This window comes from Microcaecilia unicolor, chromosome 1 (genome assembly GCF_901765095.1).
Source record: "Microcaecilia unicolor chromosome 1, aMicUni1.1, whole genome shotgun sequence".
In the NCBI taxonomy this organism is placed as follows: domain Eukaryota; kingdom Metazoa; phylum Chordata; class Amphibia; order Gymnophiona; family Siphonopidae; genus Microcaecilia; species Microcaecilia unicolor.
The window spans coordinates 684100089-684122804 of NC_044031.1; the positions used below are offsets into that span (position 1 = coordinate 684100089).

The window sequence follows — 22716 nt, forward strand, 5'->3', positions numbered from 1 at the left end:
CTGATGTCGGCAAGCCTCCAGCATTCCTTTCCCTCTCACTGTCCCGCCCTTGTGTAAAGACGAAATGATGTCAGAGGAGGGCAGAACAGTGAGAGGGAAGGGAACGCTGGAGGCGAACTGACGTCAGGATGTTACGAACACAAGCAAGTGAAGGCAACGGAACGCTGGAGGGGAGGGGACGCGAGCCCAACATGCCTGCAGGGGACGCTGGATGGGAGGGCAGAGGAGAATCGCTGGGGAGGGCAGAATCGCCGGACACGGATGGGAGGGCAGGGTACAGGACAATCGCAGGACATGGAGAGGAGGACAGAATCGCGGGACATTGTGATGAGGGGAGGGCAGGGCAGAGGAGAATTGATGGACATGGATGGGATGGGAGGAGAGGAGAGAATCACGGGACATGGATGGGAGGGCAGGGCAGAGGAGAATCACTGGACATGGAGGGGAGAGCAGAATCGCAGGACACGGATGGGAGGGCAGGGCACAGGACAATCGCGGGACATGGAGGGGAGGGCAGGGCAGAAGAGAATCGATGGACATGGATGGGAGGAGAGGAGAGAATCACGGGACATGGATGGGAGGGCAGGGCAGAGGAGAATCGCTGGACATAGAGGGGATGGGAGGCGAGGGGAGAATCGCGGGACATGGAGGGGAGGGAGAATCACGGGACACGGATGGAAGGGCAAGGCACAGGACAATCGCTAGACATGGAGGGGAAGACAGAATTGCGGGACGAGGGAAGGGCAGGGCAGAGGAGAATCGTTGAACATGGATGGGATGGGAGGAGAGGAGACAATCACGGGACATGGATGGAAGGGCAGGGCAGAGGAGAATTGCTGGACATGGAGGGGATGGGAGGCGAGGGGAGAATAGTGGGACATGGATGGGAGGACAGGGCAGAGGAGAATCGCTGGACATGGAGGGGAGGCCAGAATCGCGGGACACCGAGGGGAAGGCAGGGCAGAGGAGAATTGCTGGACGTGGAGGGGAGGCCAGAATCTCAGGAAACCGAGGGGAGGGCAGGGCAGAGGAGAAATCGCTTCAACGAGAGCCTTAAAAACCTAATCACCATTACATGATAGCCTTGCTAGCGCCCGTTTTCATTTTTTTGAGAAATGGGCCTTTTTTACTAGTACATATACACATCTGTATCATCCTTTGATTAAAGAAAACAGCAGGGTAATTGATCTGCAAACTCCAAGAAGGACACCAAACGAAGCAGATACGTATGTGGAAAACAATATTTAATTGATATAGATCAATAAAAAATTAACAAGCCCGACACAGGCCGTGTTTCGCCCCACTGGGCTGCATCAGGGGCTAATCGATATCTATAAAATCATATAGTCTCCAATTGAGTATCTATTTTTTGAACTCGCAATTAAAATGCACACTTTGACAGATGGCACTTCACAAAAACAAACCTTCTGAAATCGTGAACCGACATATGCCACCAATATGGTGGCATATGTCGGTTCACAATTTCAGAAGGTTTGTTTTTGTGAAGTTCCACATACGTATCTGCTTCGTTTGGTGTTCATCCTTTGATTATACATATACACATTTATAACATCCTTTGTGGTAGACAGGCATCACCACTTAATGACCACAGACAGTGCTGTACCAGCACCTGTTCGATGGTCAGAACATTGAGCTGATGCAAAGGCTTGTGGTAGAATCTTTAATCCTTCATGTCAACACTGACAGCTCAACCACTGTGACTAAAATGATTAAGGGGATGGATTTGACTCTCATATGGAGAAAGGCTAAAGAAGTTAAGGCTCTTCAGCTTGGAGAAGAGATGGCTGAGGGGGAGATATGATAGAGGTCTATACAATCCTGAACAGAGTAGAACGGGTAAACGTGAATTGATTGACTGTTTCAAAAAGTACAAAGACTAGGGGACACGCCATGAAGTTTCATCATAATACACTTAAAACAAATAGAAGAAAATATTTTTTTCAGTTAATGCATAGTTAAGCTCTGGAACTCATTGCCAGTGGAGTTGGTTAAAGCAGTTAGTGTATAGTTCCTGGGGGGTAAAGTCCATAAACCATTATTTTTAGACCTGAGTAAAGCTGCTGCTTATTCCTGGGAGTAGGTAGCAGGAATCTTGCTGCTTTTTGGGACTCTGCCAGGTACTTGTGACCTGGACTGGCCACTGTTAGAAGCGGGATACCAGGCTAGATGGAGTCTTTGGTCTGCCATCATTCTCCTCCCTCTTCAGTCTGCTGCTCTGCCCATCTCCTCAGGGATCAGGGTCTTCTTTACTGCTTCCTGAACCCTTTTACCCACTGTGGATGGTGGCCGTTCCAGTGCATTGGAGCATGTTGAATATCTGTGCAGGGATACTGAACGTTTTGGTCAGGCCAGGGTGGTGCTTGCTATCTGTATGTACAGAGGCATGTGTTTATCAATGATTAGTGTGCTTCTGCCCTCCATAGACTGCTACCCAGTACACAGGGGCACTGCACAGTGAGCCAAAGGCTTCTTTTTTTTGGGGGGGGGGGGGGGGGGGGGGGAGAAATACTCCAAATTTCTGCTAGGAAAAGGGAGGATATGCTGATAGGTTTTTTGGATTTGTTTAAACAGAATAGCAGCATTCTCTTTGGAGTATGATACTGATTTGGCCGCTCGCTATAGCAAACTGATGATTAGGTACAAACAGAAAACAATGGCCGGCCCAACTATTAGACAAAACCAGTCAGTCACTTTAGGGCAGCAGTTTTGAGGGGGGGGGGGGCAGCTGCAGTCGGAGCAAAGCAATAGTCCTGACAGCTGCACAAATTCAAAAGAAGCATCAGCCTGTACTTTTAAACACAGGGAGAGTGGGAAGTTCCAAATAGTCCAGTTAGGCCTTTTTACATGATTGTTCTGGGAGGGGTGGCATTGAGGTCATCATCTTGTTCAGTTTATCAAAATCTCAGAGGGGAGGTGCCTAGGGAGCTTGGTTAATTGAGGGGAGCACAAGACTGAAGATTCTCCTACAGCACCTAATACTGTTGCACCAGCCCTGCCCAGCAGTGTTGCCAGGTGGGCGGTTTTCTGCGACCCGCCGTGGGAAATTTTTGCCCGCGGCGGGTTGCGGTTTTTTGGGCTTCTTTTTTGTTTTTTGGGCAGTTTTTTTGGCGTTTTTTTTGGCCGCGGGGGGCGGGGTTAATGACGTTTTGGGCGGGGCCGATGATGTTCTGGGCGGGGCCGATGACGGGGGGAGGCGGGGCGGGGTTGATGACGGCGGGGGCGGGGGTGATGACGCGGGGGTGGGGGTGTCGGGGGCGGGGTTTGAGTTTGGGCGGGTTTTGGGCTGGATTTAGGCTGGTTTGGGTGGGAAAAAAATTTCCCACCTGGTAACATTGCTGCCCAGTTTACTTACTGGGTCAAAGCTATAGGCCACAGTTGATCTGACTTTCCTCTCTCACTTCTTTTTCCATGCAGAGGTCCCTGCACTTATCCCAGGCTTCTTGAATTCTCTGGGATTTATTTGGGCATGTCGTTTAGTGATTGACCTTTAACTTTCCGCTGCACTGACTCTGAAGTGTAGTGATGTGTGGCAACTTGTGGGTAAAAACTGATGACCGTGTAAAGCATTTAACTGATTTTTATTGGCTACCCAATTGCTGTATTTCTGGCATATTGTCTCTAGTAAACTGTATGAAGGAAAAAGAGGATTTGGAAGTCAGGGAGAAGAACACAAATAAAGAATGAGGAGGATTTGATGATATGGAGAACTAGGGAGGGAAGAGAGAGAAGGTTTTCAGCCGGATAAGACTTTTCATCTTTGTTTTCACGTCACCTTATTTTCCTTCTTTTGGAAGAAATACTCCCAAGCCTCTGCTGGGAAAAGAGAGGATATGCTGATAGAGTTATGGATTTGCCCCACCTATCTGATTTGGTTTTTTTTTCTTGTTTCCTACAACCATCTTAAATGTTCACTGATCAGTCTTGCTCTGAAATGCTGCTACTCCCAAGTGAGTGAGCTCTAAATATCATCATGTGTCATAATGGGAATTCTGATGTCAGCATTATGACATGACATATAAGAGGAGAGAAAATCTCAGTCTGACATGGGGTGGGGGAGTACAGGTAGGGTGTAATATTGTGACCTAGGATTCCTATAACTTACTGAAGTATTTTACTGTCTGTCATGCTGTGGTTCCATTCTATAGAATTTTGCATTCTCTCTAGGTAAAAGAGTCAGTTAGTGTACCTTGATTCATCCTGTGACTGAGGGGGAGAAGAACTAAGTGGATCAAGCCCAAAGTTTGTTATACACATAGATTTAGCTCCACCACTAACGGCTTGGTGGGGATGCAGTGGGATTGCATTTTCGGTATCAATGTGAAGATATAATTTTTAAAGTTATATGTTGATGGTATGCAAGAAAATCCTGGAGAAGGACCACGAGGGACTGGCAAAAGTACATCTGAGAATGGAGTGGATATAGCACCATTCATGGAAGAGAGTGTGTATGAACAACTTGGAAAGCTAAAGGTGGACAAAGCCATGGATCCACCCCAGAATATTGAGGGAGCTCAGAGAGGTTCTGGCGGGTCCTCTTAAAGATTTGTTTAATAAATCTTTGGAGACGGGAGAGGTTCCGAGGGATTGCAGAACGGCGGATTTGGTCCCTCTTCACAAAAGTGGTGATAGGGAAGAAGCTGGAAACTACAGGCCGGTAAGCCTCACTTCGGTTATTGGAAAAGTAATGGAAGCGATGCTGAAGGAAAGGATAGTGAATTTCCTGGAAGCCAATAAGTTGCAAGATCCGAGACAACATGGTTTTACCAGAGGGAAATCATGCCAAACGAATCTCATTGAATTCTTTGATTGGGTAACTGGAGAATTGAATCATCGACATGCTATAGACGTAATCTACTTAGATTTTAGCAAAGCTTTAGACACGGTTCCCCACAGGAGGCTTTTAAATAAACTCGATGGGCTGAAGATAGGTCCCGAAGTGGTGAACTGGATTAGGAACTGGTTGACGGACAGACGACAGAGGGTGGTGGTAAATGGAGTTCGCTCAGAGGAGGGAAAGGTGAGTAGTGGAGTGCCTCAGGGATTGGTGCTGGGGCCGATTCTGTTCAATATATTTGTGAGTGACGTTGCCAAAGGGTTAGAAGGTAAAGTTTGCCTATTTGCGGATGATACTAAGATTTGTAACAGAGTGGACACTCGGGAGGGAGTGGAAAACATGAAAAAGGATCTGCAGAAGCTAGAAGAATGGTCTAAGGTTTGGCAATTAAAATTCAATGCGAAGAAATGCAAAGTGATGCACTTAGGGAGTAGAAACCCACAAGAGACTTATGTGTTAGGCGGTGAGAGTCTGATATGTACTGAGGGGGAGAGGGATCTTGGGGTGATAGTATCAGAGGATCTGAAGGCGACGAAACAGTGTGACAAGGCGGTGGCCGTAGCGAGAAGGTTGCTAGGCTGTATAGAGAGAGGTGTGACCAGCAGAAGAAAGGAAGTGTTGATGCCCCTGTACAAGTTGTTGGTGAGGCCCCACCTGGACTATTGTGTTCAGTTTTGGAGGTCGTACCTTGCAAAGGATGTAAAAAAAAATTGAAGCGGTACAAAGAAAAGCTACAAGATTGGTATGGGATTTGCGTTCCAAGACGTATGAGGAGAGACTTGCTGACCTGAACATGTATACCCTGGAGGAAAGGAGGAACAGGGGTGATATGATACAGACGTTCAAATATTTGAAAGGTATTAATCCGCAAACAAATCTTTTCCAGAGATGGAAAAGTAGTAGAACGAGAGGACATGAAATGAGATTGAAGGGGGGCAGACTCAAAAAAGATGTCAGGAAGTATTTTTTCACAGAGAGAGTGGTGGATGCTTGGAATGCCCTCTCACGGAAGGTGGTGGAGATGAAAACAGTAACGGAATTCAAACATGTGTGGGATATACATAAAGGAATCCTGTGCAGAAGGAATGGATCCTCAGGAGCTTAGCCGAAATTGTGTGGGGGAAGAGGGGTTGGTGGTTGGGAGGCGAGGATAGTGGTGGGCAGACTTATACGGTCTCTGCCAGAGCCAGTGGTGGGAGGCGGGACTGGTGGTTGGGAGGCGGGGAATAGTGCTGGGTAGACTTATACGGTCTGTGCCAGAGCCGGTGGTGGCAGGCGGGGCTGGTGGTTGGGAGGAGGGGATAGTGCTGGGCAGACTTATACGGTCTGTGCCCTGAAACTTACAGATACAAATCAAGGTAAGGTATACACAAAAAGTAGCACATATGAGTTTATCTTGTTGGGCAGACTGGATGGACCGTGCAGGTCTTTTTCTGCCGTCATCTACTATGTTACTATGTAAGTAAATTGGCCCTGAGTGTTAAGTCTGATATTATTTATATAAGGACTCATTTTCAAAACAGAAAAATGTCCAAAAAATGGTACAAAGTGGCATATGGACATATTTTATTTTCACAACAACGTCCAAATTGCTATTTTTAAAACTTATTTTAAGACATTTTTCTATACAGTTCATCTAAACCTCAAGGGGGGCAAGTTGGAAGCATGTTCTGGGCAGGACTAGGGCAGGCTTACGAGTTAGATGCTTTTCTGCAATAATGAACATTACTTATGTTGAATAAAAACTTACTATACTGCAAATTCCAACAGAAGAGGGTCTGTGAATTTTACAATAAAAAAGCGCCAATTTTGGAGATTCCAGATTGTGATTACATATTTTTGTTTTGTGTTGGAAATCAATCGACTTTGACTTGCTGATTATATTTTTTTATTTATTTTTTATTTGTTACATTTGTACCCCACATTTTCCCACCTATTTGCAGGCTCAGTGTGGGTTACATGGTGCCGGAGAGGTGTTGGTATGCTTCGGAGTGAACAGTTACAGATACAAGGTTAAGTTGTGGTAGGAAAAGGTTCATGTGGTGGGAACCACGTAGGTTCGTGTGGTTGAACCACATGATGAAAGTCAAGAGCGGATGGGGTTGTTGGGAGATCAATACGAGTTGTAGTGTTGTGGTGTCGCGAAATTCATGTATTTATGTTGGGTCGGGTGGGTATGCCTTTTGAAACAGGTGAGTTTTTAGTCTTTTCTTGAATTGGAGGTGATCGTACGTCGTTTTCATGGCTTTTGGTAGAGCATTCCACAGTTGTGTGCTGATGTAGGAAAAGCTAGATGCGTAAGTAGTTTTGTATTTTAGTCCTTTGCAGCTTGGAAAGTTGAGATTTAGGTATTTACGAGCTGATGCGGTTGTGTTTCTGGTTGGTAGGTCAATCAAGTCATATATCCCCGTGCTTCGCTGTAGATGATTTTGTGAACCATAGTGCAAATTTTGAAGGCGATGCGTTCTTTGATTGGGAGCCAGTGTAGTTTTTCGCGTAGGGGTATTGCGCTTTCAAATTGTGTTTTTCCGAAGATGAGTCTTGCCGCCGTGTTTTGAGCGGTCTGAAGTTTCCTTATGATTTGTTCCTTGCATCCCGCATAGATTCCATTGCAATTGTCAGCCTGGCTTAGCACCATCGATTGTATCAGGTTGCGGAATATTTCCCTCGGGAAGAATTGTTTCACACGTTTGAGTTTCCACATTGTGAAGAACATTCTTTTCGTTGTGGATTTTACTTGGCTCTCTAGCGTTAGGTAGCGGTCCAACGTTACACCGAGGATTTTCAGGCTGTCTGAGACTGGGGTGCTGATAGTTGTGGCGTTATCCGTGCTGGATTGGGATGAGAGAATGAGACAGTGTGTTTTTTCATTGCTGAGTTTAAATTGGAATGCCTTTGCCCATGCGTCCATAATGTTTAGGCCGGTCGTGATTGCATTGGTGATTTCTGTTAAGGTGGATTTGTAAGGAATGTATATAGTAACGTCATCTGCATAGATGAATGGGTTAAGGCCATGGTTGGATAAGGTCTTGGCTAATGGGGTCATCATTAAGTTGAAGAGGATCGGCGATAGTGGTGATCCCTGTGGTACTCCACAGTCTGCTTTGCAAGATGATGATATGCTTGATTTTGAATTTACTTGATATGTTCTTGTGGTTAGGAAACCTTCAAGCCATTTGAGTATGTTTCTTCCAATCCCAATCTTGTTGAGTACTCTCATTAATATGTTATAGTTTACCACGTCGAATGCACTCGACATGTCAAATTGGAGGAGGATATTGTTACCTATTGCTATTTGCTGATTGAATTTGGCTAGGAGAGTGAGTAGAACTGTTTCAGTGCTGTGTAGAGGGTGAAAGCCTGATTGTGATTCGTGTAGTATTGAGAATTTGTTTATGTAGTCTGTAATTTGTTTGGTCACCATGCTTTCCATCATTTTGATTGACAGCGGGATGGATGCTATCAGTCGGTAGTTGGTAATTTTGTTTGCTTTTTTTGAGGTGTCTTTTGGTATCGGGGTGAGTAGGATGTTGCCAAGTTCCTTTGGGAAGAGACCTTGCTGGAGCAGGTAGTTTAGGTGGGATGTGAGATCTGTGAATAGGGCAGGGGCGGATTTGATTAGGTAGTTGGAGCAGGTATCTAATTTGCAGTGGGTGTTGGCGAACCTTCTGAGCGCTCGCACTATTGTGTCAGTGGTTAGGGGGGCGAAGTTCAGCCAGATGCGGTCAGCTGGGTATTCACCTATGGATGGGTCAAGTTCGTCAAGGAAGTTTTTGATGTCGGAGTTGTCATTGGGTAACGTGCTTTGGAGGTTTACTATTTTTTCGTTGAAGTACTTAGCAAGTTTGTCAGCAGTTGGGATGTCTGTGCTAGCTGCGGTGATTGGGCTGGTATCAAGTAGTTTGTTCATGAATTGGTATAGTTTCTCAAACTGATTCCTACTGACCCCTGACTCAGACTCTTGACTTTCCCACACTTGAGTGTCTCTTGGTGCGTCTTTTCATTTGTATCATTGTGTGTACTTTGACCCTGTCTTTTGCTGCTGTACAATATGTGAAGTGGCATAGTAAAATAATTGACAATAATATTAAAAGCGTACTTAAAAACAATACTAAAAAGCAAACTCTTCCTGTTCTCACCCATCTAAATAAAACTTTCCTTCCAGTTCCCGTGAGCTTCCTCACATTCTTCTGCAACATCCTATCTTGACCCTTTGCCATTGCCTTTGCCTTTGCCATCCTATATTTGTTTATATAGGATTTATTAATTGCCTTTATGAAGAAAATTTACTCAACGTGGTGAACAAGTACAGCTTTATTTATTTATTTATTTATTTATTTATGTTTTGCATTTGTATCCCACATTTTCCCACCTATTTGCAGGCTCAATGTGGCTATATAACAGCTTGCATTGTGTTAACAGCATGACAATAGTAAAATAACCAAATGTAAGTATAAAATATGGGAGGGACCACGTGATGCACTGAGAGGGTGAGACGCAGATTTCATGTTCTCTGAGACCCCGGCGCTCGAAAGCACATAAAACAGAGCCAAATCAACAAACCGCCCTCAGAAAAGTACCTATCGGATGGACAAATATATAGAAGTCAAACCTGGCATGATGGTAGACAAAGGAACAAAGAAAGAGAAGGAGAAAGATAAAACACGCACTGCTGAGAACAGGACAGAAGAGAAGATGGCGCCGGGTGGGCCATGCTTCTCGAACAAACAAGTATCCCAGCTAACGATGGCAATTGAGAAAACACTGGAACCCAAATTTACACATTTGATAGACCAAATCTCACATTTTGAAACTGCAAGAGGATGTGACAAGGAGAACAGGAGAATTAGAGCCGCGGGTCTCAGTGCTGGAAGACGAATCTCCCTCGACGTCAGAGACCCTGGACAAAATGCATACAAGGATGAAGGAATTGTCTGCCAAAGTAGACAACCTGGAGAATCGTTCCAGACGGGCCAATTTGAGGATAGTGGACCTACCAGAGTCGCTGGGAGAGAGGAACTTGCTATCCAGGTTAGAGAGCTAGCTGGTTGGCTGAAGAGTTTGCGCTCTCAGACCGGGCAGGTCCCCTGTGCTTAGAACAAGCGCACCGCATGGGAAGAGCACAAGATGGCCACCAGACTCCCTGAGTGGTCATAATAAAAATACACAACTACATGCACAAAGAGGAGATTTTGAGAGGATTCCAACTGAAAGAGATACGACACAGTTCGAGGGACACAGAATAAAAATCTTTCAACACTACTCACTGTCTCTGTAAGAGCGAAGAAAGTTATTCACCCCACTTTGTAAACAACTACATGAGAAGAATATTAAATTCCTTTTTCTCTACCCTGCGGTTCTCAAGACGCACTATAATGGCTGTTGGCAAGCTTTCAACTCAGTGGAGAAAGTGTAGGACTTTATAGTGGGACTTGTCACAGAGCTGCGGAGCTGCCTTCCAGGAGACTGAGATAAGTAAACGGAGTAACCGTTAATAATCATTGCTAAAGTTGAAATAGTGAGATATGTTGTGGTGATACTTTAATCTGTTGATTTTGTATGGAAACTAGAATGATCATGGGCGCAGGGCCTCAAGCATTAAACGTGGTTTAGAGCTCCATGTCAGGAATGGGATGGAGCTGTACAAGGGAATGTAAGGGGAGGGGGTAGGGGGGGGGTGGGAACAGTAAGGGTGGGAAACAGAGATATAGTGGAGTTCACTACGGGGAGATATATCAAAAATGCAAGGGTGACTGCATGAATAACAGCATTTACAGTTTTCAGACTGAAAATGACTGCTGGTGTGCGCTGGCAGAGGGGATCTTCAAGAAACTAGTCTTTCTGCAGAAGAACACATGAAACTAAAATGCCAGTGGGTGGTAGAGATTTATAGCTTAGAGGTGGGGTTGCAATTTTATTACATAAATCTTTAGCATGCCAAACCAAACTGTTATTTAAAGACAGTGAAGGGCGATATGCAGGCCTAAAATTGGGCAACATAATAAGAATAATGGGTGATTCAATTACTCCAGTATTGACTGGATAAATGCTACATCAGGGAGCACTAGGAGGTAAGCCACTTTGAGCCTACACATATGTGGGAAAATGTGGGATACAAATGTAACAAATAAAATAAATTAAATTAAATTAAAAAAATAAAATTCTTAGATGTAGTAAATGCTTCTTGGAGCAACTGATCCAAGAACCAACACAAGGGGGGGGAGATATTTTAGCTCTAGTCTTTAGTGGAATTCAGGATATGATATGAGAGGTAACGGTGTTGGATCTGCTGGGAAACAGTGATCATAACATGATCAAAATTGAGCTGATATCTGGAGTGAAGTCATTAAAGAAATCTACTGTAGAAGCATTTAATTTTCGAAAGGGTGGCTATGACAAAATGAGGAAAACTGTTAAAAAGAAGCTGAAAGAGCTGGCCACAAAGGTTAGGACTTTAAATCAGGCGTGGACAAATGTACATGGATGAGAGATTTAAAAATACCATCATGGAAGCCCAGACCAGATGTATTCCACATATTAACATAACAAAGTTGGAAAGAATAGTAGATGACAGCCAGCATGGTTAAAAGGTGAAGTGAAAGAGGCTACTAGAGCCAAAAGAACATCCCTCAAAGAATGGAAAAAGGATCCGAATGAAGAAAATAAGAAGCAGTGTTAAGCCAAATGCAAAGCATTGATAAAGAAGGCTAAAAGAAAAACTTGCTGTGGAGAACACCTTTTTCAGGTACATCAGAAGCATAAAGCCTGGGACCATTAGATCATGAAGAAACAAAAGGGGCCCTCAGGGAGGACAAGGCCGTAGCCTTGGCTGGCCCAAGGTAAGATGCCGTCTGAAGCGGAGCTAACATGCTGCCCACCGGGCCGAAATGCCGTCCCCACGGGTGGCGTTTACCTCGTTATGTTCAAAACCCAGCAGCGACTCCTGTAAGCTGGTCTACCGGCGGCGGCACCCGCCTCATCCCTTTACTGTGGCTGCCTGAGCCACTGACGAAACTTAAAGTTACATCAGAGAGGCAGGCGCAGTAAAGGGAAGAGGCAGGTGCTGGCGGCGGCAGGGCAGCATATCAGAATTGCTGCTGGGTTTGGAATGTGACAAGGTATAATGTCACAAAGGGGGAGATGCCGCTCCTGAAGAATGCCGCCTGAGGTGATTAATGGTTGGGCCGCCCCTGGCCATAGCAGAGAGATTGAATGAAATCTTTGCTTCGATAAGATGAAAGACATCTACTTGTTCCAGAAATGTTTTTCAAGGGTGACGATGCAGAGGAAGTGAAAGAAATCTCGATGAACCTGGAAAACATACTGAGCCAAATTGACAAGTTAAAAAGTGATAAATCACCTGGCCCGGATGGCATACACTCCAGGGTACTGAAACAAATCAAACATAAAATTGCAGATCTGCTGTTAGTGATCTGTAACCTGTCATCTGTAGTACCTGAATTTATTTATTTTTTGACATTTATCTCTCATATTTTCCAATTAGCATTGTTTCAATGTGGCTTACAAACATATTAGAGTCGTTATGTTTGGTGAGCTGGCCAATGTAACGCTGACTTTTAAAAAGGGTTCCAGGGGTGATCCAGGAAATTACAGACCGGTAAGCTTGACTTCAGTGCTGTGGAAACTATTATAAAGAATAAAATGGTTTAATGGGACAGTTAACATAGGTTCAGCCAAGGGAAGTCTTGTCTCACCAATTTCCTTCATTTCTTTGAAGGCATAAATAAACATGTGGATAAAGATGAGCCAGTTGATGTAGTGTATCTAGAGTTTCAGAAAGCTTTTGACAAAGTTCCTCATGAGAGACTCCTGAGAAAATTAAAAAGTCATGAGATAGGAGGCAATGTCCTTCTGTAGATTGGTTATTGGACAGAAAACAGAGGGTAAGGTTAAATGGCCAGACCCAGCCATTTTCCCTCCAGGCCCGCCCAGCTAACATCCGGTGTACCAAGGGTGGGGCACTCCAACCCGGGTGTCAGCAGGTGGGGGGGGGGGGTGCTCTGCTGGTGCCGCAGTCCCCACCTGCCTACCAGGGCCTCCCCCTGCGTGCATACAATGGATCGGGGAAGGGGGTGCGCATACAGGCCTGTGCTCCAGTGTTCAGTCTGGCTTTGTCCCCAGCGACTTCTGCTCAGTGATGCCTACCAGCTCCATCGATGGACATCTCCTGCCACCCAGCCTTAAAAAAAAACAAAAAACAGTGAAGCACCTCGCATCTGCTCTGCAAAGCAAGCAAATCGCCTCGTTGGCCCTTCCCTCACTGTGTCCCGCCCTCTGATGTAACTTCCTATTTCCGCGAAGGCGGGACAGTGAGTGAGGGAAGGGCCAACGAGGCGATTTGCTTGCTTTGCAGAACAGACGCAAGGCGCTTCACTGTTTGTTTTTTTTTAAGGCTGGGTGGCAGGAGATGTCCGTCGATGGAGCTGGTAGGCATCACTGAGCAGAAGTCGCTGGGAACAAAGGCAGACTGAACAATGGAGAAGAGGCATGTATGCGCACCCCCCTCCCCGATCCCGGACCGTTGTATGCACGCAGGGGAGGAGGCGGGTTCTGCTCACTAATGTCTGCCCCTCACGGCCCGCGCAAAATGGTCTGACTGGCTTGGGCATCCTGCCACTGCACCAGACATCAGTGAGCCACAGAGAAATCTGGGCATTCATCCAGCCCCAGTCAGGAGCCACTACAGTGGTCAATGGGCACTGATAGGAGTCGGCTTGGTCCTCCTCTCCAGCACTGCACCATGTGCACACACTGATCAGGGCCTCTTCGGGGGCTGAAAACTTCCTCTGCTGTGCCCAGGTAAAACTATATATATTATAAAATGGTAGTGGGCTTCTGGGTGGGGGTGGGCTCTGCAGTGCTCAGGCAAAAAAGAAAACCCTTTTGTTGGGCACCTGGGAGGGGATGGGGGATTGTGAAGGGCAACTTAAGAGAGGGATGTGGGGGTTAGGAAAGGGCAGAGCTGATCCCAGGGTGGAGGGAAGGAAGGGCTGATGCTGGGCTAGAGGGAGAAGTGGAGGGAAGTCCACTCTAAGTTATTATTTAGTATTATTCCAAGAAATACTACTCATACCTATATACATAGTGCCCACCCATATTAGCTCTGGGCCCACCTAAAATGTCAGGTCTGGCTACGCCACTGCTCTCCGGACCTCCCCCCTCCTCTTCCCTCCCCTGACAGCAATGGGTATGAAAGGCCTAGGCCCCTTCTTGTGGTGCAAGGACACATTTATGTTTTCAAACTACTAGTTTCTCATTTTCTGTAGCAAAAGTATTTTTGATAATTTTTTTGATAGTTTTTGTCAATGTATTAAGATTTGTGAGAAAAAAATGTTTATCATTTTATACTGTTAATGAGACTTTCTATTTGATTGTGTGGTGTAGATTGGTGTGGGGTTTTTTTTTTTGTTTAATATCTGGTTTGAATATTCAGATTCCTGATCTGCATTTCTTTTTGCATTGATTTAATTAATAGTACTTCTATAAGACTCCTTAACACATTTTACCTGCTGCTTCTATTGTATACAGATAGATCTCATCGTGCCTATTCATTGTGGAAATCTTGAAAGCCTGACTGGCTTGTGGCCTTCAAAGATTGTGGTTGCCCAACCGTGGCATACAGCATGTGTTTGTTTTAACTTTCAAAAGATTTCTGTCTTTTTTTTTTTTTTTTATGTAAAAATATACACACATGAAATCTGGATGTTCAGCACAATTTGAACATGATGCGTGGTATAAATGGAAGGCACGGAACCAAACAAGCTGAGTGATGATTAGATGCCAGCACCAGAATTGAGAAGCAAAGCCAGTGCTGGGCAGACTTCTACGGTCTGTGCCCTGATCATGGCTGGACAGATTTGGATGAGCTGGACTGGGGCTTTGATGACAGCTTCAGTAGTTGGAGAACAAGGCCTGGCAGACTTCTACGGTCTGTGCCCTGAAAATGGCAAGATAAAACATAGAGGCAGACCTTGTGAGAAAAAAACACAGTCTTTATTTGTTAACTAAAAGCTCCCAGGAATTCAATGTATGTATGAATGCATGTATGAATTTTAATTTTGATATAGATGTAATTCCCTTATCTCTTATTTGTCCTGTTTATCTGTCCTAATTAGATTGTAAGCTGTGTCGAGCAGGGACTATTTCTTCATGTTCAAGTGTACAGTGCTGCATTTGTCTAGTAGCGCTATAGTAGAAGTATGTTGAATACTTTTAGTCTTACTTAATTTTAAGTGTATTTATTGTTATTTGTAGCTCTTATATTGTTATATCTAGCTTTTAACATTATTTGCATGTTCTTTTGTTTTTTTTATAATAATATCTAAATGTTTTTATGTTTGTCCTTCAAGTACTTTTGCCCCTGATGCAGCTGGTATCTCAGGTGAAACATGGCCATATCGACCACAGATGTTTGAATTCCAGGGAGCTTTTAGTTAACAAATAAAGACTATTTTTTCTTATAAGGTTTGCCTCTTTGTTTTATCTTCCACGTTGGATTTGGTGGACCGCTTGCCTTGTTGTTTTCTGACTCCTGAAAATAGCAAGGACAAATCAAAATCAAGTATACATACATTCTACTATGAGTTTATCTTGTTGAGCAGACTGGATGGACAATACTAGTCTTTATCTGCCATCATCTACTATGTTCCTATGATGCGGTCTTGTAAAACTTTGCTCTATATTTCTGCATCTAAATGTAAATGCGTTACTGAAAATTTAGCTCACTGGGGAAACATACTGTAGTTTAGAGGAGACTGCATTCAGCTCTTCCTAACAATTCCATAGCTTGCTCAACCTGGTCTGAGAGATGGGGAAAATGTTTGTTTGGTTGGTTTGATTTCAAATAAGTCCCAAGCTTCCCCAACTTACTCCTGGAGGAATTCTGTACAGCTGTACCATGCAGAATTTTACATGGGACCAGCAGATGGCAGCAACTGCTAGAAGGAAATATCTAAGTCCTGAGTTGCTGGAGAGCAGTGTTGCCAGGGCTGCAGGTTTCCTGCCCAGTTGGGCTCCTTTCCATGACCCGCTGCGGCTTTTCACGCCATGTGTGGGTTGCAGGATTTTGGGCGGCTTTTTCTTGCCCCGCCGGCGGTTTTTTCCCACTGCCATCGGCTGCGGGTTGGCTCAGTTTTCCCGCGGCCAGTGGAGGCGGTCTTAATGATGTCATTTGTATGCAAATGGACGCATTAATATTTATTAATGATGTCATTCAAATGCAAATTGACTGTGCAGTTTGGGGCTGGTTTTGGGCGTGAACAAGTTTTTCCATCTGGCAACACTGCTGGAGAGGGAGGGAGCAGTGGTTTGAAGGCCAGAAACAGGTAGGAGGTGTAGGCCTGAGTGACAGAAGTGGCCAAGGCAATGTTGGCAGCATGGACTGCTAAAGTTTGCTGCTAAGCATTACCCTGTGTGGTCGATAGAGAAGGAAGCAGAATAGAGGATAAGAATAGAGAGAAGGATGGAAGGAGGGTTGTTGGAGAATGAGAACTGGGGGAGCATGAAAGGACATAGAAAAGACTAAGGGGGCAGAGAGTGGGGGTGTTGAATCTGGGAGAGAAAGATGAGGGAGGCCATGTGAAATAGGAAAGGAAGATGAGGAGAGCTGAAACTCTGGAAAATGGAGCGAGTGCCAACTGGAGGATTGGCCTTGAGGGGGGAGAAAAGATATCAGGCTTAGAATGGTAGAAGCTAGCGGGGGGCAGTGATAGAGAGAGAAAGTGAATGTGTCAGGGAGATAAATAAGATGGTCCAGAGGAGGGGAAAAAGCAAGATGGGAGGGTCGAGACTAGTGGAGGGTGACAGGACTTAGGATGTGGAAATTTTGCACATATTCACATCTTCTGAGTAACAGCTTTTTCTGTATTGCATTTAAATTAATTATTCAGATGATAATTACTACTACTACTACTACTACTACTATTTAGCATTTCTATAGCGCTACAAGGCGTACGCAGCGCTGCACAAACATAGAAGAAAGACAGTCCCTGCTCAAAGAGCTTACAATCTAATAGACAAAAAATAAAGTAAGCAAATCACATCAATTAATGTGTACGGGAAGGAAAAGAGGAGGGTAGGTGGAGGCGAGTGGTTACAAGTGGTTACAAGTCAAAAGCAATGTTAAAGAGGTGGGCTTTCAGTCTAGATTAAAGGTGGCCAAGGATGGGGCAAGACGTAGGGGCTCAGGAAGTTTATTCCAGGCGTAGGGTGCAGCGAGACAGAAGGCGCGAAGTCTGGAGTTGGCAGTAGTGGAGAAGGGAACAGATAAGAAGGATTTATCCATGGAGCGGAGTGCACAGGAAGGGATGTAGGGAAGGACGAGTGTGGAGAGATACTGGGGAGCAGCAGAGTGAGTACATTTATAGGTTGTGTTTTGATCACAATTTTTGAAATATAGTTTTCCCCTAAGATTACCATCTGTGCAACTAACTGCTGCTGATTGAGGTCCCTTTAAGTGGAAGTCTTCGTTCTGATGACAATACCAGTAAACTGCTGGAATCTTTGGAGAAGAGAGCTAGCATGTTTGTCTTTCAGGAGTCATTCAGTTGTGGAGAATGTGGGATTTGTTTTCTTTTCAGCCTCAAGGGCATGCACCACAGAAGTTTCTAGTGTGGATGATAGTTACTGTACCTGTTGGTGTTCAGAAGACTCTTCCAATTCCAAGCACAACAGAAAAACCTCTACCTCCTGCCTGTCAGCCCTCCCCCAGCCTTTCGGTCTTTCCTGGAAACATATGAATCAGCATGACTGTCCTGGCAACAGAAGTCTCATTGAATACCTGAGCAGTGTTTAATTTTAACTCTTAGTCAGATTTCGTGTGAATAATATTATCCTCTGCTGTTGCAGGTGTTTAAGGTGGACGTTCTCTTCAATGGCCGGAAGCACTCTCTGCAACGACGATACAGCGAGTTCCATGCGCTTCATAAAAGGGTAAGAGAAATGCTGCATTCACCGCCTGCGCAGTTCACCTTGGGCCGGTAGAGTGTTGTTGCTCTTTTACTTTTCATAGCTGTGTGAACCTTCTCCCCAAAGCTAGCTGCAGATGCTCTAGCATTTCCCTGCTCATCAGTGCAAAGAAGATTTTATTCTTTTTTTTTTGTTCATATATCTGCTTGTTTCCTTTCTCCTACCCCAAACCCTCATTTGTCTTCTGGGTGTTTGATTGTATCACAGAAAGGTGGTATATCAAATCCCATTACCATTACCCTTACCTGATTTAAATATAAACTCCCAAGTCCAGGATGGTGTTAAACAGTAAGGAACCCCAAAGCCAGAGTTTGATGAGAGAGACTAGGCCTCTTTCAGCTTGAGGCAGGCTTGGAGGTCCCTTGTGGCATGGGGGTCCAGGGCACTTGACTAGTTCCTGTCCAAGCCAGCTAGCAGCATATCACCCTTCACTCTCCTCCAAGGGGGGAGGAGGGTTATTGCCTCCGGGCCTTGAGCCATGTTAAGTTCCCTGCAAGTGGACCTTTCATTTCACTGATTCATTTCTAGATCCCTTCTCCTATGCAAATATTTAAAATGGATTCCAACAGTACATTACAAACATAGCAGCACTATTGCACTCCATAAAGGGGCCCTAAGCTGTGTTATGCAGCTAACATGGGTTTTGCCATGCAGACATTCATGCAAACATGTGCTCATGTCTACTATGAAAGAAGCCAGTGCAATAAAAAAAACAAAACAAAAACACATCCTAGTCGTTGAACATGGGAATGGCAGAAGCTGGATGTGACGTGGGTAGGTCAGAGAAGTGGTAGCATGTATAGCACACAGGTTTTTACTGCGCTCTAGCTGTCATGACTGCCGATAATGTGACTATACTTACCACTTCCTCAAGTGGAGAAAGTGCAGCCACGCTACCAGCAATCCAATAGCCCAGCAATGGCCCTAACCCCAATTAGCCCCCCCCATATGACACTTCAATCCCATTCCTATTAAGTACAGCCCCTTGCATTTGTGTCCAACCCAAGCCACCCCTCCATCAACCCTAGCAATGCCTGGTGGTCCAGTGGCAAGGATCGAGAATGGTCCCCCTCTTCTCCCACTCCTTCTGGCTCCACTTTTAAAATGTCATTTATGACCCCTGTTGTTGGTCTTGCAGTACCAGCACTAAGGGTCAGCCTTCCATACCCTACGCTTGTTGATTTTGACGATGGCAGTGGCAAGTGTTGTATTTTATAACAATATTTCCTAGGCTGAGACTGTTATGGTTTGATGAGACTTGAGTATTTTGCTGTGGTTGCAGGGAAGGAGGAGTGACCTAGTGGTTAGGGTGGTGGACTTTGGTCCTGGGGAACTGAGGAACTGAGTTCGATTCCCGGCACAGGCAGCTCCTTGTGACTCTGAGCAAGTCACTTAACCCTCCATTGCCCCATGTAAGCCGCATTGAGCCTGCCATGAGTGGGAAAGCGCGGGGTACAAATGTAACAAAAATAAATAAATAAAATTATATGCTATTTGCTTTTTAGTTTTCATTTTATTTACTTAAATGATTCTTTCATGCTTAAGATTTTATTATATTTGTTGAATTTGATTTATTTTTGTTGTATTTTGCTCAGGTGCAGTGTAAATCATTTTAAATAGGGGACTGTAAATGATTTTGTTTAACACTGAGTGGATATTGTAGTTTGCTGTCACCTCTGCCTTAAGCAGAGACCCTTCACTCACACCTTGCCAGAGGTCCCAGAGGCACGTGATACCTGATATGTGCTGTGGCATTTACCCTCATGTTGAATATGCAGTAGAATACAAATTTAAGACAGCCTGTACAACAGAGTAAAGACTCCTGCACCTTTTTATTTTGTTAGATAAAAAAGAACTGCAAAGTCCCTGATTTCCCTCCGAAACGAGTCCCAAACTGGATGCCAAAAGTCTTAGAGCAGCGCCGACAAGGCTTGGAGGCTTATATCCAGGTAAAGTGGCAGATGGGCCTGGAGGCCTGAATCCCAGGTAAAATGGTGACCCCACTGTAGAAATTCTAATAGCAGCAGCTTGCTTGTCCTTGGAGAATTGGAGTTACCGCCCGGTTACCACTTGGCCCTTGTGTTCATTTCAATTTTGGCGCGTGTCCACTACGTGCATCTGAAAAATATTTTTTATTTTTTGGCACACGGCAGTGACGCATGTCAAGTGGTATTTGATGCGCTTAGACCATTTCCGCCCGGTTACTGCGTGACTAGGTCAGTGGCTTGTGCTAAGATCTCAGACCAAAAGTGGACACGCAGCAATTTTAATTTTGCCACACGTCCATTTTCAGCATAAAAAAAAGGCATTTTTTTGTAGGTGCGCTAAAAAATAATTCTGCATGCGTCCAAAACGCGTGTCTACACTACCGCAGGCCATTTATCAGCGCACCTTAGTAAAAGGACCCCTGAGTTTGCTATGAATGTAATTTCCAAAAGATCTATTTTGTGTTTTTATCTGTGGAGCAATCCAGAAAGCCAGCATTATCCAAAATTTGGATGAGGTGCTGGGGTTTCTGTTAAAAAATCTCTGTAAGGGGCTAGTTGATTCTGTGACTTCATCCCTTGCTGTGATCCTGGCTTCCAGCCCTATATACCCTCTCTTCCCCAAGGCTTGTCCTTAAAAAAAATGGAGGGTGTGGAGGTTTTATCTTGCCTTAATTTCCTGCACTGCTGAACTGTATTCTGTACACATGGTGGTAAGAAGAGCTGTTGAAGGCTAACTGGTTTGATTTTCTTGCTTTGGTCTGCTTTGATATGATTTATTTTTTCTTCAAAGGGTGTCTTGTGTCATAACCAGGATGTGCCCAAGGAGTTGCTGGAATTTCTCAAGGTCAAACATTTTCAACACAGCAGTAAACATTGCAGCTTGGAGTGAGTACTCTGCCAAACACGTATCTTGCGAGAATGAAGACATTGATTACGATTGTATCAAAATATAACTGGTGGTTGTTGTGGAAGATTGCTGACTGCACTATTTGTGATGCCAGACATTGATCATGAAGGAATGTAATCTGCACACAGTGGCAGATGCAGCTCTGGATGCCTTACATAAGTACATAAGTAATGCCACACTGGGAAAAGACCAAGGGTCCATCAAGCCCAGCATCCTGTCCACGACAGCGGCCAATCCAGGCCAAGGGCACCTGGCGAGCTTCCCAAACGTGCAAACATTCTATACATGTTATTCCTGGAATTGTGGATTTTTCCCAAGTCCATTTAGTATTGGTTTATGGACCTGTTCTTTAGGACACCGTCTAACCCCCTTTTAAACTCTGCTAAGCTAACCGCCTTGTTGGGCAGACTGGATGGACCCTGTGGGTCCAGTACCTGCTTGTTCAAGCAGCTTCTACTTCTGTCTAGGTCTATTTAGGATTGTGTTATGTAAGTTTGGTGGGTGCTCTGGGTGATCTGGAGGGGGGGGAGAATCTGGAAATGGGGGGAGGATCCATTGGAGAAGGGTTGGGGGGCAGCTCAAAATATTACATGGCTCCTTTAAGAAGCATCTGGGAGTATTGGGCCACAACTTTGCAGCCTGATTCTCCCAAGATGTAAGAATAGCTGGCAATATTTTTCAAGGAATAATGTAGCTTGTGGTGTTCACTGCAATCCATGTTATTCAATTTACATAGTAATGTGCTGTTTTGCATGCACTTGGCATTGTGTGATATGGTAATATAACATATATATTAGTGCGCTTTAATACATGTTAATGGGCAAATTACACGTGCTAGGCCTGTCATGCTCCTTAATAACTATCCTAGAGTGTTGAAAAGTTATTCATTAGAACGGGTGTCACAGAGGAGGGAGGGGCTGTGGAGGTTTTAAAAGAAAATGTTTGGCAAAAATTCTTTGGACTTGATAAATCTACAGTAAAGAATTTTGTTTTGTCTGTTCTATAAGATATAAAATCTGTAATGAGAGATTAATTGAAAGATGGCTGTTCATACCTCAGTTCTAAAACTTTAGGCGATCCCCATTTTATGTGGAACATAGAGATCCCTTGACTATGACATTTGACGTATAACCCTGCCCTGGGACCCATGATATTTGACTTTTATTCTACTACTACTACTACTATTTAACATTTCTAGAGCGCTACAAAGTGTACGCAGCGCTGTACAAACACAGAAGAAAGACAGTCCCTGCTCAAAGAGCTTACAATCTAATAGACAAAAAGTAAAGCATTTAAATTTAAAATATTTAAGCAGTCAAGCACAAGAGAACAGTCACAGAAGGACTGAAGATGTTGAAGGGTGGTCAGTGTGATTAGGTGTAACTCTGGTTGGAGTAGTGGGTGAAGGTGATAGAAGAATAGAAATGGGTGAGGTAAAGTAATGAGTGGGTTGATAGAGAGGTTATATAAGACAGGTCACTCTAGGGGTGGGTGGTAGAGGGGTAGGGTGGGCGGGATTAAGTCTAAAGCAGGAGAAGGTATTCTCTGCAGCCTATCTGTGAGATGGAAAATGCTCTCTGAAGCTGCTGCTATAAGTTGTTAGTTTTCTCTCCCTGAAAGAGATCCAAGCCACACCCACGAAGTTCAAACTGGCTGTGGGGAGGGTGAGGGGAGGAAATGGCAGTGCTTGATGAAAAAGACCTATGATCTTTCTCATGACCTTAGACCTACAAACCATGACATTTGACCCACGAACTTTCACTTTTAGCCACAACATTTGACCCATAATACTGACCTTTGACTCATGAGCTTACACTTTTATGACTTTTACCAATAATCCTTGACCCCATTACTGTGACCTTCAACCTATAACCTCTGACCTATAACCCTTTAAATTCAACCCTTGAATAATGACCTTGACCCCCCTGACTTTTGATCTTTAATCCCTAACCCTGACCTTTGTCCCATGAGCCCCAAAA

General features: G+C 44.6%; 1 protein-coding gene across 3 annotated transcripts in view; it reads left to right on the top strand.

The window, feature by feature from the left end:
* SNX22 (sorting nexin 22) overlaps nucleotides 1–22716 on the top strand; it is a 110710-nt gene that overhangs the window by 63563 nt on the left and 24431 nt on the right. For all 3 annotated transcript variants that reach the window (XM_030188032.1, XM_030188040.1, XM_030188048.1), the window contains exons 2-4: nucleotides 17723–17806; nucleotides 19687–19791; nucleotides 20621–20715. In XM_030188032.1, coding sequence (XP_030043892.1) covers nucleotides 17723–17806; nucleotides 19687–19791; nucleotides 20621–20715 — 284 coding nt within the window. The remainder of the gene's footprint in view (nucleotides 1–17722; nucleotides 17807–19686; nucleotides 19792–20620; nucleotides 20716–22716) is intronic.